Here is a 14,780-nt window from a genome sequence, read left to right as displayed (position 1 = left end):
TGAACTCCAACTCCACATCATCCCATGCTCAGGGTCTGAGGATCTCTTCCTTCATTTGAAAACACCAATGGGCTCACACGTTTTAAGGCTACAAAAAAATCTTTGTAAAGTAATCTAGTTTCTTGTATAATGTAGGAGAATCAATTGTTTTTTTAAAATTCATTAAATGTAGTTTTGATGCATTGCAGTCTAACAGCCATTCTTAGTGGATCATAGTTAAGACTACAAAAATTGACTAATTCACTACCATTTTAATGGTTAAGTAATGTCAGTGCTCCACTAACATTCCTGTTGGCTGGTGCAGGATTCATTTGACCAAAGGCAGACCCCATATGCAGTCCCTACACAGCAAGTGACAAAAAAGGGGTAATTACAGAGTGTGATTTGACTCATCCTAAAAGAGATATCTGCTGTGATCAGAGGAAATATGCCAAAAATTGGCTGCTGCTTCTTTCCTGTCTGCAAAGGGAGCCTCAGGTGAGTAGCTCAGATGCAGATAGTTACAGGTAGTGTTATTCTCCATCTTACCTGCTCCAGTTTCTGCTGTCGTTTCAGTAGCTCTATTTCCAGGTCTGATTTCTTCTTTTGTGCTTCCTCTTCTTTTTGTTGTTTAATAACTTGATCTCGTTTCCTTTTCTCCATCACCTTCTGTAGCTCTGGTTTGTTCTGAGGTGCAAGACCCCTTCAAATGAAAAAAGGGAGAGGGAGAGAAGAAAGATCAGTTTTAATTAGCAGAAATTCACACAGAATTGCAGGTGGGTTTTCTAAACTGAAGCAGTTGCCTATTTAGATACATTGGGATATAAATAATGAATTAAAAGGAAAAAAAACATTTAGACATATGCCTGGTTTCTAACCAAAACCCTAAGCTAGAATTTAAGCCATATAACCCACTGTGGATATTTAGCATGCACGGTAGTATTTCTCCTGTATAATTCATTATTTTAACTTTCATCTTTAGTCTTCACTCTATTCTCTCAATTCCAAAAGAATGGATTAAAAAAAAAAAAAAAGAAATCACAAATCACTACACTAGCAGAGCTAAAACCAAATTTTGGACAAGAGAAATTCCTTTGCTGGATGATAACTCTGAATGGCTTTGTTGAGACAGCCCTGTGCAGGGTATTCTACCCATAGAATTTTGCATGGACAAAACTAAAAAGTGGTATGCCACACTGCTCCGGGAAATCGTGGATTCTCTCCTTTCCTTGAAAATGTGACAGCTTTACCCATGCTTGGCTGTGAAGCTATTTCCAGTGAGAGCTCCCAGGCTACACTCAACATCACAAAGAGCCTAAGACAACAAAAATCCAGAATAAAAAAGTTGCCGTCACCTTGGAGACCAGACAAAGCCTGGAGGATTCTCCCTCTCACAAGCCTTTGGGTACTACATCAACTGAATGTTTCAAGTCTGTTCAGCACAAATTGCTTTCCAAGCCAACTACTGCAAAATGAGAAAGCTCCCTCTTAGGGAAGACACATGACATTATTTATACAGGCATACACATGGATACTCACTCCTACTCATTTCTGTGACTTCAGCTATTTCTTTTATCTCTGTTATGCTATGATGGTTTCAAAATTTGTTATGATAAGATTCAAAGCTCTCCCTGTTATTCAGGTATTAGCGTCACTTAAGGCAGAGCAGAGTGATTCCAAATCTGTCCTTGTTATTGTCATCTTCCCTCTGAAGATGATTATGTGAAACTATCCAGCATTAAGTTTAACATCAACCATTTTTTATTTCAACTTGAAGAAATTCAATAATCTGAATAAGCTTTCAGAAAGAGTATTTTTACCCTTCCCTACTTTCTATACAACTGTGGTTGCCTAATTATTCATTAATATGCATATCTGACAGCATGTCCAATAAAACATTAAAATGCCATTTTATGGTGGCATCTAGGAATGACTCCATCTATTATGCAACACTCTATCCCTGCACATACCCTGACAGAAAAATCAAATATTTAGCAACACCAAATGCTGTTCCCTATTTCTCATAATAGATCTCATGGCCTCAATGCAACAGAAGATACAAGATCATGTTCATATTTTATGTTTCATGCTATTTTAAATACATTTTAACACATAAAACTGAAGTCAGGCAGGAAAAGCTGGAGTGATTTTTTTTTTTTTTTTTTACTACTACTACTACTGGATCAGTGAGAGCAGAATCAGTGGAATATTCCGCACTAGCAATCAGCAATCAAGACAGCCACAAACCAGAGTCCAGCTGCTAAGTAACATTACTTGTTCCTGCTTTTTTCAGTCAGGTTGCACCATAACAAAGCAGAGGCACGAGACTGATTTGGATGTGCTGCAGCTGTAACAAAGGGGACCTGCAGAAGCTACGAGTAAATGCAACCTCTCAGTCTAATCAGATGGGGTTGCCAGTCAGATCTGTAACAGAACCGTAATGTCAATCCTATTTCCACTCTCTTATGTAAAAAGGAAAAGCAACAAACTGGCAGATACTGGATTAACTGGGGTCTTGTTAATGATCACCTCCTAGTGATCATTCTGGTTAAATTACAAATCCTAAAGTTTCTATGTAGAGGAAGCAAAATGTGCTACAACACTGGTTAGAGATGATAGGGTTAAAATCTCTGGAAGGGAAAGGACCAATACTCCGCAGAGCTGAGGCTGACTCCTAATGATTAAAATAGTTTAAGATAAGTTACCAGTGCCTTGAGGTGGCACTACCTGAATCTTTGTTTGCCCAAACAAAACTCCATTTCTTCAAGTAAATAGCTACACCAGTTCAAGGCCCAACAGACACTGTTCACAGTGGGTATGGAAAATGATCAGACCAGGGCTGGCTAGTATCTTCCAACATCCATTTCTCGCTGTTCAGAGGTAACTGGGCAAAAAAGTGAAGCTGCTGGTGTCTACACTGAGCCTTCACAATAAAATAAGCAGCATGTTGAGCAGCATAAGAGCACTAGAAGTCCTCCATACATATGACAGTTTGCTGTAACAAAGCAGAACACAAGCCTAATACCTACATTACTGAAAAGCCTCCTAACACAGCTAGTACAGTGGCACAAAGCACTGAAGACTAACTCTCTTCTAAAAAATACCATTTTTTCTGCTGGTAAAATCCCTCAAAGTATTTAATTTCTGCACCAATAAATAAGACTCTAAAATTAACAGCTGCAGCTAATCAAAATCACAATAAGAGAAGAGTGGGTACTGAGGGCTGCACAACTTCTCTGTGTAATAGGATATTCTCCTTGAAGAAAAGAACTCCATACGATTTAAAAGTGCTTTATGCTTTCATAAACTTAAAAGAAAAAAAAATAGTCTTAATTTATTGCAGCCTCCACATCCTTTAGATTAAGATCATAAGTCGGGAAACTTCAACTATTTTTCTTTCAATGACTATAAACTTCTTGGTGCTAGAAAGTGACTTTGATGTTTAATCCCATTAACGAAAAATAGGACAAACACCTATTTAGGCCAGTTTCTTCCAATTCAGTTGGCATTCTTAAAACATCTTCATCACTAAAGAAATGCTATGTTGTGTATGCAATTCATTTAGAATTAAGTCTCTAAGCCTAGTATTTGTGAAGATTTTGCTATTACATATAAAAAGACCCCTTCTTTCCTCAAAATACTATACTGCCAAAGGATTACAGGGAAAAAAAAAAAAGGAGAAACTTCCATAATGTGACTATTCCTACTAAACAGACAAATCTAGTTGTGCTGGAGTAGCCAAAACCACAGCTTTCTACTCGCTGTTGTCAAGGTCCTGAGCCTCAAAAAGCCTGAATGGCTGCTACCTCCAACTTTATTCTCAAATGAACTCTGAAATACTGCTCTTCCACCTCTGTTTTATAGATCCCCAGATCTAGCCTTTGGAAAGTCTATTTTGAGTGGCTTAAATGCAGCAAATCATTCATTTATATCACAGTTTCTGTTGGTTTAAATGAAGGAGCATCAACAGGCTTGGTGGCTTTTCCTCCACTATGTGTTTTCTAAATGAGTTCTCTGTTGCTGAAGAGATTTAGTAACAGAACTTCAGCTATTCCTGGGCCAGGTGGTTGTGTCTCTGAAATTGATGAAATAAAGTTACTGTTATTTACATCCTTAAAAGCAATATATAGAGCAACAGCTGTGCATCCCACCCCAGAAGGGAGGAGGCAGCATTTGTGTAACACACAAAGAACCACTTGTGCAGCAGCAGAGCAGGCACCAGATTATGACACTGCATTGTGAGACGGATCAAGCAAACAGACAACAGTTTCATGTGAAATCAACTACATGATTTCTTTGATTTAAAAGTAGCCTCATAAACTCAATGCGCTGGGAATGGTGAAAAAACACAGATTTTATCATCTTGCTGTTAATAGCAAAATTTTGTCAAATACTTGACGAAGTGAAGAGTACAAGCCAAATTACAGTGCTCAGGTAACCTACATAAAACGTGACAGGGAGAAGTGAACTCCTTCCTCCCAAAACTGACCCTGTGAATATTCACAAAGACAAAATAAGAAGACTTCTATAGCAAGCTTTTGCAGAGAAACTGAAATTCAAACAGAAATAAATGCTACGATTAAGAATCAGAATCTTTTAATTTAGAAGACCTGAAACAACAAAAAGTGTCTGCCGGGTTTTGGGTACAAAGTCATTTTGATGAAACTAAAACTCAGTCTGTGTCTTTGGGGTGGGAGGGTGGCACGAGTGATTTTTAGACTCTTACCTTTTCTGATTCATAAGTAGCTCTCTATGGAGATCTTGATGATTCCGGGATGACTTCACAGGATTAATTAATTTCTGAGGTCTAATTAACTCAGGATTGTCATCGTCTATGTAGTCTGGTTCAGCCATAATCTTTCTTGGAAAGGGATACGGATCTTTGGGTTCAGTGTCCTTATTCACAGTATCTGTAAAATAGGGGAAAAACTGTAGTAACTCTACACCAAAAGGCCTTTTAAAGACATACTAAAACACAAAGGCAGTATGTTCCTTTGTCAAGTTATGCTTTTCCTGGATTTATTTTGTCTGTAGTAAGTAAAGGCTCTCAGAGTAAACATCAGTAGTTTCTTTTTAAATAGACAGCAATTTCATAACAGTGGCATCTTCAACAGCCTTCATCCAGTGACTTGGATACACAGCTTCCCACCATTTTATGAGGAACTAGACAAATAATTCAGGGTAAGTTTGGGAAGACCCCTATTGATTTTAATAAGCCTATTCTGATGAAGCATTTTTAGATCAGCAGTACTGAGTCCCCAAAAGACATTTTAAATACTGACTATATTAAATACTATGAATGAGACTCATTTTCTGCCATCAGTCTCATGTCAGTTACAGGGAAAACACCTGCGGATAAGCCCTGAAATGTACTGAGCAAAAGCTTCCGTGTGGAAATTACCAGATCTGCAACTAATGGGGTGGGGGACTGATTTCTGAGTGGAAAGGTTGAGGAAAAAAGTTAGGTGAGGTTGTTTCTTTAAGACCACAAAAAAATCCACAGAAATCCACTGATCTGAAAGCAATTGATGATTTATATCATTTGGAAATGCGACATTTTCCTATTTTGTTATGGAAAACCTACCTATAGAAAACTTATCTACACATCAAATCACAACATTTTGAATCAAAAACTGACAAGTAAATTATAGTTTTCAAATAATTTATATGTAACCATTCATACCTCTTTCCATTAAAAAGCCTCAATCACAAGAAGTTCAGCATCCAAAATAAAGTACATTCAGAGCAATTCTGCCTGCACCAGAATCTGCAATAGTCAGTTTGATGAAACACTGGCCTCTCAAACAGAAATGGAAAATATAATCTCACAGCCCATGGGTTTGCAGAGATGCATCAATGGGACATGAATAAAAGGCGAGAGACTTCCACCCGCCTGACAGGCAGGACAGCTGAATGGTGCACACTGTACACATGGGGCTACGAGACAGATCAGAGAATCACTGGGATTTGCTGTGCGTTTTTCAGTAAAAGCTGAATATGCACTTTAATTTAGACCAGCCCTTCCCTCCCTTTCTCCCTCCATGGGCTACAAAACCTTTGTTCAGTTGCAGTTTAAATCTGTTCACTATTTTTTTCAGTAGGAATCTCATATTGTTGCTCAAGTCTGATTGAAATCCACTTGATATAGTTGAAAGATTTCCATTAATACTCCAGTACATTAAAACTGAGCAGTACCACATCACCCAGCTTGGGTTGCTAACAGGCGAAGAGGCAAAACAAGATTAAGTTTTCAGCAGATGCAGGGAGGACACTCTGGGTTGTCCAGTGGACCCAGCATAGACCTTTCAGCTTCTTTGTTTGAATGGATGGTAGGGACTGTGTTTTCTTAGTGCTACATCTCATACACCAAGTTTCTGTGGAGTAACTTGGATGAGAAACATCAGAGTGAGCTGCTCTCAGGGTGGCTTCCTTCATGAGTTTTTTAAGGCAAGTTCATATGAAGTATTTTTGAACACAAGGGGATGTCAGGTCTCACAGGGACCTCAAATTAATATAAACATTGTCCACAGTTCCAAACCATGGAAGTGTATTGCTGTACATGACATAAACCTCTTACTGACACTGATCATGCAATGAATATACTTCTCCCATCACCCCTTCAGAGTCTTCCCTGCTTCAATCAAGCAGCCATCTATCACCATACATGCCAACGATACAGGATCATTGGAAAACTGAGGTCAGAAGAAACTTGAAAGACTTCTAATCCAACCTTCTGCTGAGAGTAGGAACCGTTATAAACTCAGACCAGATCGCTCAGTACTTTGCCCAGTAAGGTCCTGAAGTTCTCCAAGGCTGCACAGCCTCTGTGGGCAACCCTCTCACCTGCCTTCATGGTGGTTTTTCCTTACACCCACATGAATCTCTTGTTTCAACTCCTGCCTGTTGCCTCTCACCCTCCAACCATGCACTCTGGTGAAGGGTCTGCCTCTGTCTTCTTGGTAAGCACCTCCCAGGCACAGGGGGCTGCTGTTTGGTCCCCCCAAGCCTCTGCTCCGGGATGAGCCAGCCCAGGTCCCTCAGCCTCCACCACAGCACGTGCTCCCCAGCCCATCTTGGTGGCCCTTTGCTGAACTCATAACTCAAATCCTTCACTGTTCAACAGCATGCTATATAAACAAAAAACAACCCCCCAAAACCCCAAACCTCAGCAAACTTCTCAACACACACCACACAGCACCTGTTATATGCTGTTGATAAAATGTTTGTAGAGGTCTGTTCCCTTTACCATAGTGAATAAACTAGCTACAGTTCTTTTTTTTTCTTACATAACTTTTCATACTTCTTCAGTGTTCATGTCAGGCTTACCACAACTAAAATAACTCAAATATTACACATCTATCCTGCATCCAAAATAAACACTCCCTGTAAATATTTGTTTTGCTGTACTCCTCTATCAGTTCTGCTGCACTGATGGGGCTGTGAGTCTTCTAGAAGCCATTTATCATGAACAGCTCTCTGTTAAAGTAAATCTGAAAAAAACCTGCTGCTGCTTCAAGATAAGTCTTGTTTGCTTAGACAAAGATGAAAAATGCAGAATTACCTACAACTGTCTGTCATAAAAAAAATCTACAATTTTTTTTAACATAAGCCCCTGAAAAACAATTTGATTCAATCATTTCTCAAAGTTTGTAGCATGTATTAGTAGATGCAATATTTTGTAGCATGTAGATTTGGTTTGAGCAAGCCCTTAGAGCGAAGTCTATTTATTCTTCTTTCTTCTGTCCCATCTCTATTTTTAAACCATATATTCAAGTCAGAGGTCAGGAATCGTGGTTTCCCACTGTAATATGAACTCTACTTGCAGCAAACATGAATGAATAAAACTCCCCTGGGAAACTGAAGACTCTTTCCATGTGTGATTAAGCTGCAAATGATTTCAGCTAGGATTTCCAAGCAGAGCCAGCACCACAGGGCACCCAGTTCCCACTCAGTGAATCCTCTCATACCCTTTGCAAACCTCAGCCTGGCTGGAGGACACTAACCCAGTCCTGTACAGTCACTGTGTAGTATTATATGCAAACAATACAATTAAGATAGTGTGATCTCTACCCACATCCTTTCAAAGCAAACATTTACAAAAGAACAGGCAAGCTTCCCATAAAAAGGAAATAAAAAGGAAATTGAGGCACAAAGGGCAGACAAGCACCACACCAAAGGCAGACAGGAACAGAGCAGTTTAGTCCCAGAGTTTCATCCTGAGATTCAGGATGAATCTCAGGATAAAACACACCAACAAACCAGTCAAGCTCGATGACAGAATCCCTTAAAAGTCCTTACACAAAACTTAATCAATGTTCAAGCAATAACAATTAAAACATTATTAATTCCACGAGTCTCTAGTGCTCATCACCACAAAAGTCACAGCCCATAAAGCTGCTTCAGATCATCACTAGGTGCTACAGTGGGACATTAATAATCCAAATAATCACTTAACAGGAATATGCTGCCTTAAGAGCATCCGAGAGGCTCCTTTTAACCATCTGCTGTTACAAGATCAACTGAGAATGCACAATCCACTTCTGTGTTTCCCCATTACCTTGCTCCAAAACAAAGGAGATCTGGATTCAGGGGATGTTTTAGCTCAGCTTGACTCAATTTTAATACACCCACTAATTTGGCAGGTCCTTCCCCGGTGCATTTCCTGAATTAGCTGTTGCTGCACAAGCAGCACAAAAGCATTTATCTATCTTATCTTGTTGTGCCTGAGTAACTCTCACAGTCTTTGTCCACGACTAATCTTAGGTACACGTGGATTTTCACCGAGAAAGGCAAAAAGGGGGATCCTGCATGGAAGAGGAATTTTAACTCCTCAAACAGAACTGTGAAGCAATTTCGATATCCCACTAGACAAGGAAAATGCCTCTGTAGAAAAATTACTTCAAATATCCTCCCAGAAAAAAGTTTAATGTTTCCAGATGAAAATATGCTCTTAGAGCAATCAAGTACTACCATACAGGTACCTCAGGCTTGAAGAGCCAAGACCAAGTGGTCACATATTCGCAATTCTCTCATTTAATTTCCTCAGAAGGCAAGTACATTCAGGAAGAAGAGAAGACACCCTTCAAAAGTTGATCATACTGAGGAGATACAACCAAACCAGAGCATGCCAGAAGCGTGCAAGTCATTTGGGGGAACTTGTCCAACCAGATACATTTTCTTCCAATGTTATTTATTTTTTATTCTATCTACAGAGTTGGGGTTTTTTCCACAAAAGTCCCTTAATGGTAGTAACACTGGAAACGTGTACAAAGAGAGCTGCAGACAGCCACTAGTGTTTTTAACAAATTCAAAGTAGATCTTAACAATGCCAGGTTGATTCAGCAGCTGCCAGAGCTTTTGCTACAACAGAGCTCCCATGGCTTCCACAGGAGAGAGAAGTTCATGCAAACTGCCCCCCCCCCCCAAACCCTCATGTTTATATGGCATTCAGGGAATTGCATTTATTTTCTATCTGATTTTCCTTATACCAGAAATCACCCTCTACGTATGGAATCTGAATATAAAAATTCCTGTGAGACACAATATATTTATATTATTACACACATATATGGCATTTTCACCCTTCAGATGATTCTCACAATTATTTCCAGCTGTGAAAGCAGAGGTAGAGTTGAGGCCCCTTAAAAAGCAGATAAATAAATGCCTAAAAATACCAATGGACATGAAAATAATAGACTAGATCAGATCCAAAAGTTACATTAAGGCTAAATTCACGTGATTTCCTTTTTGCCTTAATAAATTCTTGAACTAATATCTTCCACAGAAGCATTATCTCAAACACTGAATAACTCCTGAAAAGGATTTTATTCTCAAAAAAGCTCCAACATCTGTTCTGAGCTGCACTGTAAACCATCAGACGCTATTTTTTAAGACTTACATTTTTAGCTCTTTAAACCACCGCGTAGACTTGCGGTTTGTTACAAGTAACCCAGAGGCATTCTTTGAGACAAAAATATTGTTTTACTCTGCCCTTTCCAATTTCATGAGGAATTGAAATAAAAATTCTTCAGCATGTCTCTGCTCAGATGTTACTCGACCAGCACCACCTCGCATCAGCCAGCTCGGGTGGAAAGCAAAAGAGCTACTTAAATGCAGAGCGTTTTCGAGGCCCCACCTCAGCACTGTTTGCACATGAAAGCTCACACAGCTTTCGCCTTTATCTATCTGTTCTCAGTGCAGTAAGAGTCACTTGACTCCAGAGATTTACTTGATTAATCCTTGATTATAGATATCATTAATAACTTCCCACAGTTCACTCTTTAATTCAAAGTAAGAGTTTCTGAAAACAGAATATAAAATAGTCTTCCTAGCCAAGATGCTCAAGCCAGACACTGTCCAAGGAATTTGGCTCTTATTCACACTGTCTTCCATGGCTGAAAGGCATGATGGGGTTTGAATCATGGTAAAACACAGCCAGACTGCCTGTGGAGGGAAAGGGGAGGACCAGAGAGGTCCTAGTGGCTGCAATTCCTCCCAGCACCTCATGATTTGTTCAAACAAGCTGCCACTTCCCACCTACAAGAGTTTTGCTACTAGATCAGAAGAGTAGTGTCTTCACTCACCTCAAAATCAAAAACGTTTAGGGCACTGTGAACTGCTGTGCCACAGGGATTGCTCACTGTTACCAGGTTACTTACTACATTACTATTCTTCAAACAAAATTAAGATTGTTGGACTTTTAAACCCTTTGGCAGGCATCTGGCTTTTGTTTATGGCTCCAGCCTTGGCTTACTGCTCTTAGGAAGGTTATTTTATCCCAGTGTGCCCCAGCTCACATACATACAAGAGAAGAGCATCTTAGAAACCACCACAAGCTTCTGCAAGGCCAATCTCGCTGCTTCCTGTCACACACTTCAATATCTTTGGATTCCAGCAGGCAAAACGAAGTAGCAAGACTGACAGACTTCTGTCCATACCATGCCAGGACAGTTTAACTTACAGCATCTCCCTGACACTGGGGTATCATCAGTTAACAGCTTCATTAGTTGCATGGCTGCCAAAAGACTGACAGACCATATAGACTTGTTCTCGAGAACAAGGGTGCTGCTCACTTAATCAGGGCAGCCCATAGCAATCTCAGTGATGTCAAGGATATGGAAAGAAGCAGAGCTTGCTGGCTACTGAAGCTGTTCCTGTTGTCACTTTAGAGGACATTAAAATCAACAAAACTACTAAAAATCTCACAGAAACCCAGTTAACGCTCATTTTCATCCCTTAAGTACTGCTGAGATTAATGTCAACAAAGCACAGATAAAATATCCACGAGATAAGAAACCAGAAGAAAGAGGGTCATTTTAAAGATGTTTGCATTGGCACTGACACCTAAAGGGAGGCAGGGTGCACGATCTGGGGCACTGCTCCACACTGTTACAATTCTCTCAAGTGCAAAGAGCTGCTTATGGCTCCCATTCAATTTAAACACCACCAGGCAGTCTCTGTTCCTGTGCTTTGAAGTTCAGTCAAGTCTTGGGTGCGAAGGGAACAGCTTGGACACCCTGAGAGGTTGAGGGCTAAAGAGCAACGCTGGTAAGGACAGAACTGCTGGTTTCTTAGTCTCTACTTCGAAAAAAGATGGAGGAAGATAGCTTTAAGAATGGCCTCACACCTTCCACCAAAAATCCCAGGCCCAAAGAACAGGAATTTGTATTAATTCAAAAGACATTTCCCTCAAGCTGCAAGATCTGCAATGAAGCTCTCTGCCACTGACTTTGAAAACAGCTCAAAGTACCGGCTCTAAATAGCTGCATTTCTTTCTTCTCTTGCTCAGTTAAAATGCTGAGGAGGTGTCAGTGCAGCTGCATGATGAGAGGTGAAAGTGCCTCTCCCCTCCTACCACAACAGGAGGTATAAGATTTCTGGGAGAGGAGATGGAGATCTTCCAAAAGGTCCCCTTTTTGTCATATACAGACTAAACTCAGATATAGACTTACCCTGCAACAAACTAGTTAGCATCTGATATTAAATACAGGCAGTAAAAAAAGACAGGAAGACACTGGATGAAGACCGGCATACTGTGAACAGCACCCATCTTCCCTAAATCCCGGTCTGTAATCCACCCACTGTAACACCGTGATTCCAATCAGGGACTATCAGCAGATAAAACAGACAATGCATCTTACATCATTTATCTTTCCAAACCTTCCAGCATGTTTATTAAAAGACTTTATATTCCCCATACTCATTTTTCTCAGGACATTGTGATTACTGAAATCCCTAGACAGGGTTAGGGATGCAGAAAGCCATCCTGATGGCAAGAAGAGGACCCAGTGTTTTTGGGCACCTCTCAACAAAAAGACCCTTAGTGTTTTCATCCCACAGAACAGCATGTGGTGCACATCCCACACCATCTCATCTATGTCATTCCTTTGAAAGGAATAAATCATGACTAGCAAAGGCATGCAACTGAACATACAAATACTTGCACAGGTAATTATTACACCACAATAAAATGACTTTCAGGAGATAACAGAAATTATGCCTCTTAGGAAAGGCACTCAACAGCACAGTTTGCCACTAGATTAATCCCCAAACATAACAAGCAATTTATTTATACATGGGTCAACAGTGACTCACATGCAATTTTGAAATGACACATTTTTTTAAGAGATTTTAAGATTAGAAAAGCAAATAAGATCAGTTTATGCTCCCTGCAGCTGCAGTGTAGCATCAGTGTTGTAGACCAATCAGTGTGGGCCACTAAATTAAAAATCAGGGCAAGTTTGGTTGAATAAAATTTAACTACATTAAAAGATAGGATTCCATATGAAAATTGAGCCTTGATTCAAAATCAGAAGTCCAGAGAGTGAGCGGACAGTTTCTTCAAGGGCTTCACTGTTGCAAATGTTAAGAACTATCAAACAGTGGCACCCAGTGGTAAAGGACTTCCTGCAAATAGGAACAGAATAGAAAAAGTCAGGGGGGTAAAATGGGAAGACTGACCCAAATCCATGTTTACGTACAAAAATGCTTAACTGAAAGAGCAAACAGACTAAATTCCACACAATTTTACAGAAAAATCTCACTTCTAAGTCACTCTATTTCTGCAAACATCAGCATTAGAGGACAGTGATTCTTCAAATAGAAGGGGTTTAACACCAAACAGGTGTATTTCTGAGGGAGAGGGGGAAATCCAGAGCAGGCAGCGCCTCTTATTAATTGGTGAGTGGAAATATTTCTAACATCTGACTTGAGATACCTAAGAGGAGACTGGGGAATCTTGAATGCTCTTAAAATCTAGTTCACAGGACTTCAGTACAATTCTTTCAGGGAAGAGAGAAACGTAGTTGTTTTTGCACTTGTTCTGTATTTTCTTCACAAGATCTAGAGAGTAACACGGGTCCCAGTGAGGCCAAGCAACGTCCAGGATCAAAAGGGAGTATGTCATACTCCTGAAACAGAAATCCTCTTCTGGATGCTGTGATGATAATGAGGATGAAAATGATGGAGGGTCCTAGCAAATATTCAACCATTCGAACCATTCAAGTTTATGTCAGATATAAGTCAAAAAAGGTAAAATTACCTTTGATATATGTGGAAAAAATATTCTGGAAAAAAAACATTTTGGAGCAAGAGAAGAGGCAGGTTACTTGGCACCCATATAAATATGACAAATAGCAAGCAAACAGCCCAGCAAATACAGTTTTCTTAGTCATAAAGAAAAGAGGAAGTTAAAAAGCAAATGGAAGAGCAACATCTATGAACTGAACATGCCCTATATTGAGGCAGTTCTAAGAGCTCTGCTCATTTGATTTTTAATAAGTGAAGATTGATACCAGCCTGATAATCCTATAAGCAACAAGCCTGACAATGGTTTAAGAAATTTTGATCACTGTCTAGAAAACAAATCGCTTAAATAAAGACCACATTTCAAAGTGAAGGGAATAAACCCCTAGATTTAGTAAAAGATTTTTTTTGTTCAACTGCGTGGAGAGACCAAATTACAGGATCATAATTATCCCTTTCAGTTCTACAAATTTAAAATCCATGAGTGCAATTAATAAGTGTTTGCAAGGGGGTCAGAAGATTAAAATCTCTGCATTAATCAGGTAGTTATGCATTCAGTAGCTTGAGTAGCAAAAACGAGACTGAGCAAAGTATCTCACATGCTGCCTCAGTTACTCCAGCACTGTAAATCCCCAAGTCTTGCCAACCAGAGCACAGCGGGGCTGCTGAACCAGATTTTGCTTTGTGCCACTTGCTGTTCCTTAGGGCACAGCAGCATCCTGCCTGGAGTTCGGGCACAGCACGATCTGCTGAGCTGTCACAGCTCCCCTCCCCTCTGGGGCTTTCTGAATGACAACTTGAAAGGAATTCTAACCACCCATAAAAGAAGCCCATTTTCAACAAGTTTAAAAACACTGACATAATGAAAAACATACAGTCCACTGCAGCTTGCCAGCTTCCTAAACACTCATAGGTAGTTATGTAAAAGTTAAGTACTTCTTCAGACAGAGCAGGTATGTATCAATTACCTGCCAACTCAACAACTCAAGTTCCTTTCATTTTCTAGGAATAAACACTTTTCCTAGGAGGAAGAAAAAAATCAGCACTGGTAAAGATTGCTTTTTTCTTCTCTTTGGTGACAAACAGCTCAGAGCAAGCATCCGGTCTGTTTTGATTTCTTAAAACAGGATAATTTCTTAGAAACAGAGAAAAGGAAACAAAAAGAAATAATTTCCTTAAACCTATTGCTAACTCCAAACTTACACACTCCCAGCTTAATCACAGGAAAGAAATAAAACATTCACCTCAAGGAGTTAGTCTTGGCTCAGGCAACTACA

The 14,780-nt window shown here is 39.7% G+C and overlaps 1 protein-coding gene across 3 annotated transcripts in view; it reads right to left on the bottom strand.

The window, feature by feature from the left end:
* Positions 1-14,780, bottom strand: part of FAM107B (family with sequence similarity 107 member B) — a 124,863-nt gene that overhangs the window by 4,622 nt on the left and 105,461 nt on the right. For all 3 annotated transcript variants that reach the window (XM_064656464.1, XM_064656466.1, XM_064656465.1), the window contains 2 exons: positions 4,706-4,889; positions 529-682 (listed from right to left, as the gene is read on the bottom strand). In XM_064656464.1, coding sequence (XP_064512534.1) covers positions 529-682; positions 4,706-4,889 — 338 coding nt within the window. The remainder of the gene's footprint in view (positions 1-528; positions 683-4,705; positions 4,890-14,780) is intronic.

Source organism: Pseudopipra pipra, chromosome 5 (assembly GCF_036250125.1).
Source record: "Pseudopipra pipra isolate bDixPip1 chromosome 5, bDixPip1.hap1, whole genome shotgun sequence".
Lineage (NCBI taxonomy): Eukaryota > Metazoa > Chordata > Aves > Passeriformes > Pipridae > Pseudopipra > Pseudopipra pipra.
Note: the sequence above shows the minus strand (reverse complement) of the source record. Positions and strands in the feature narration are given on the sequence as shown.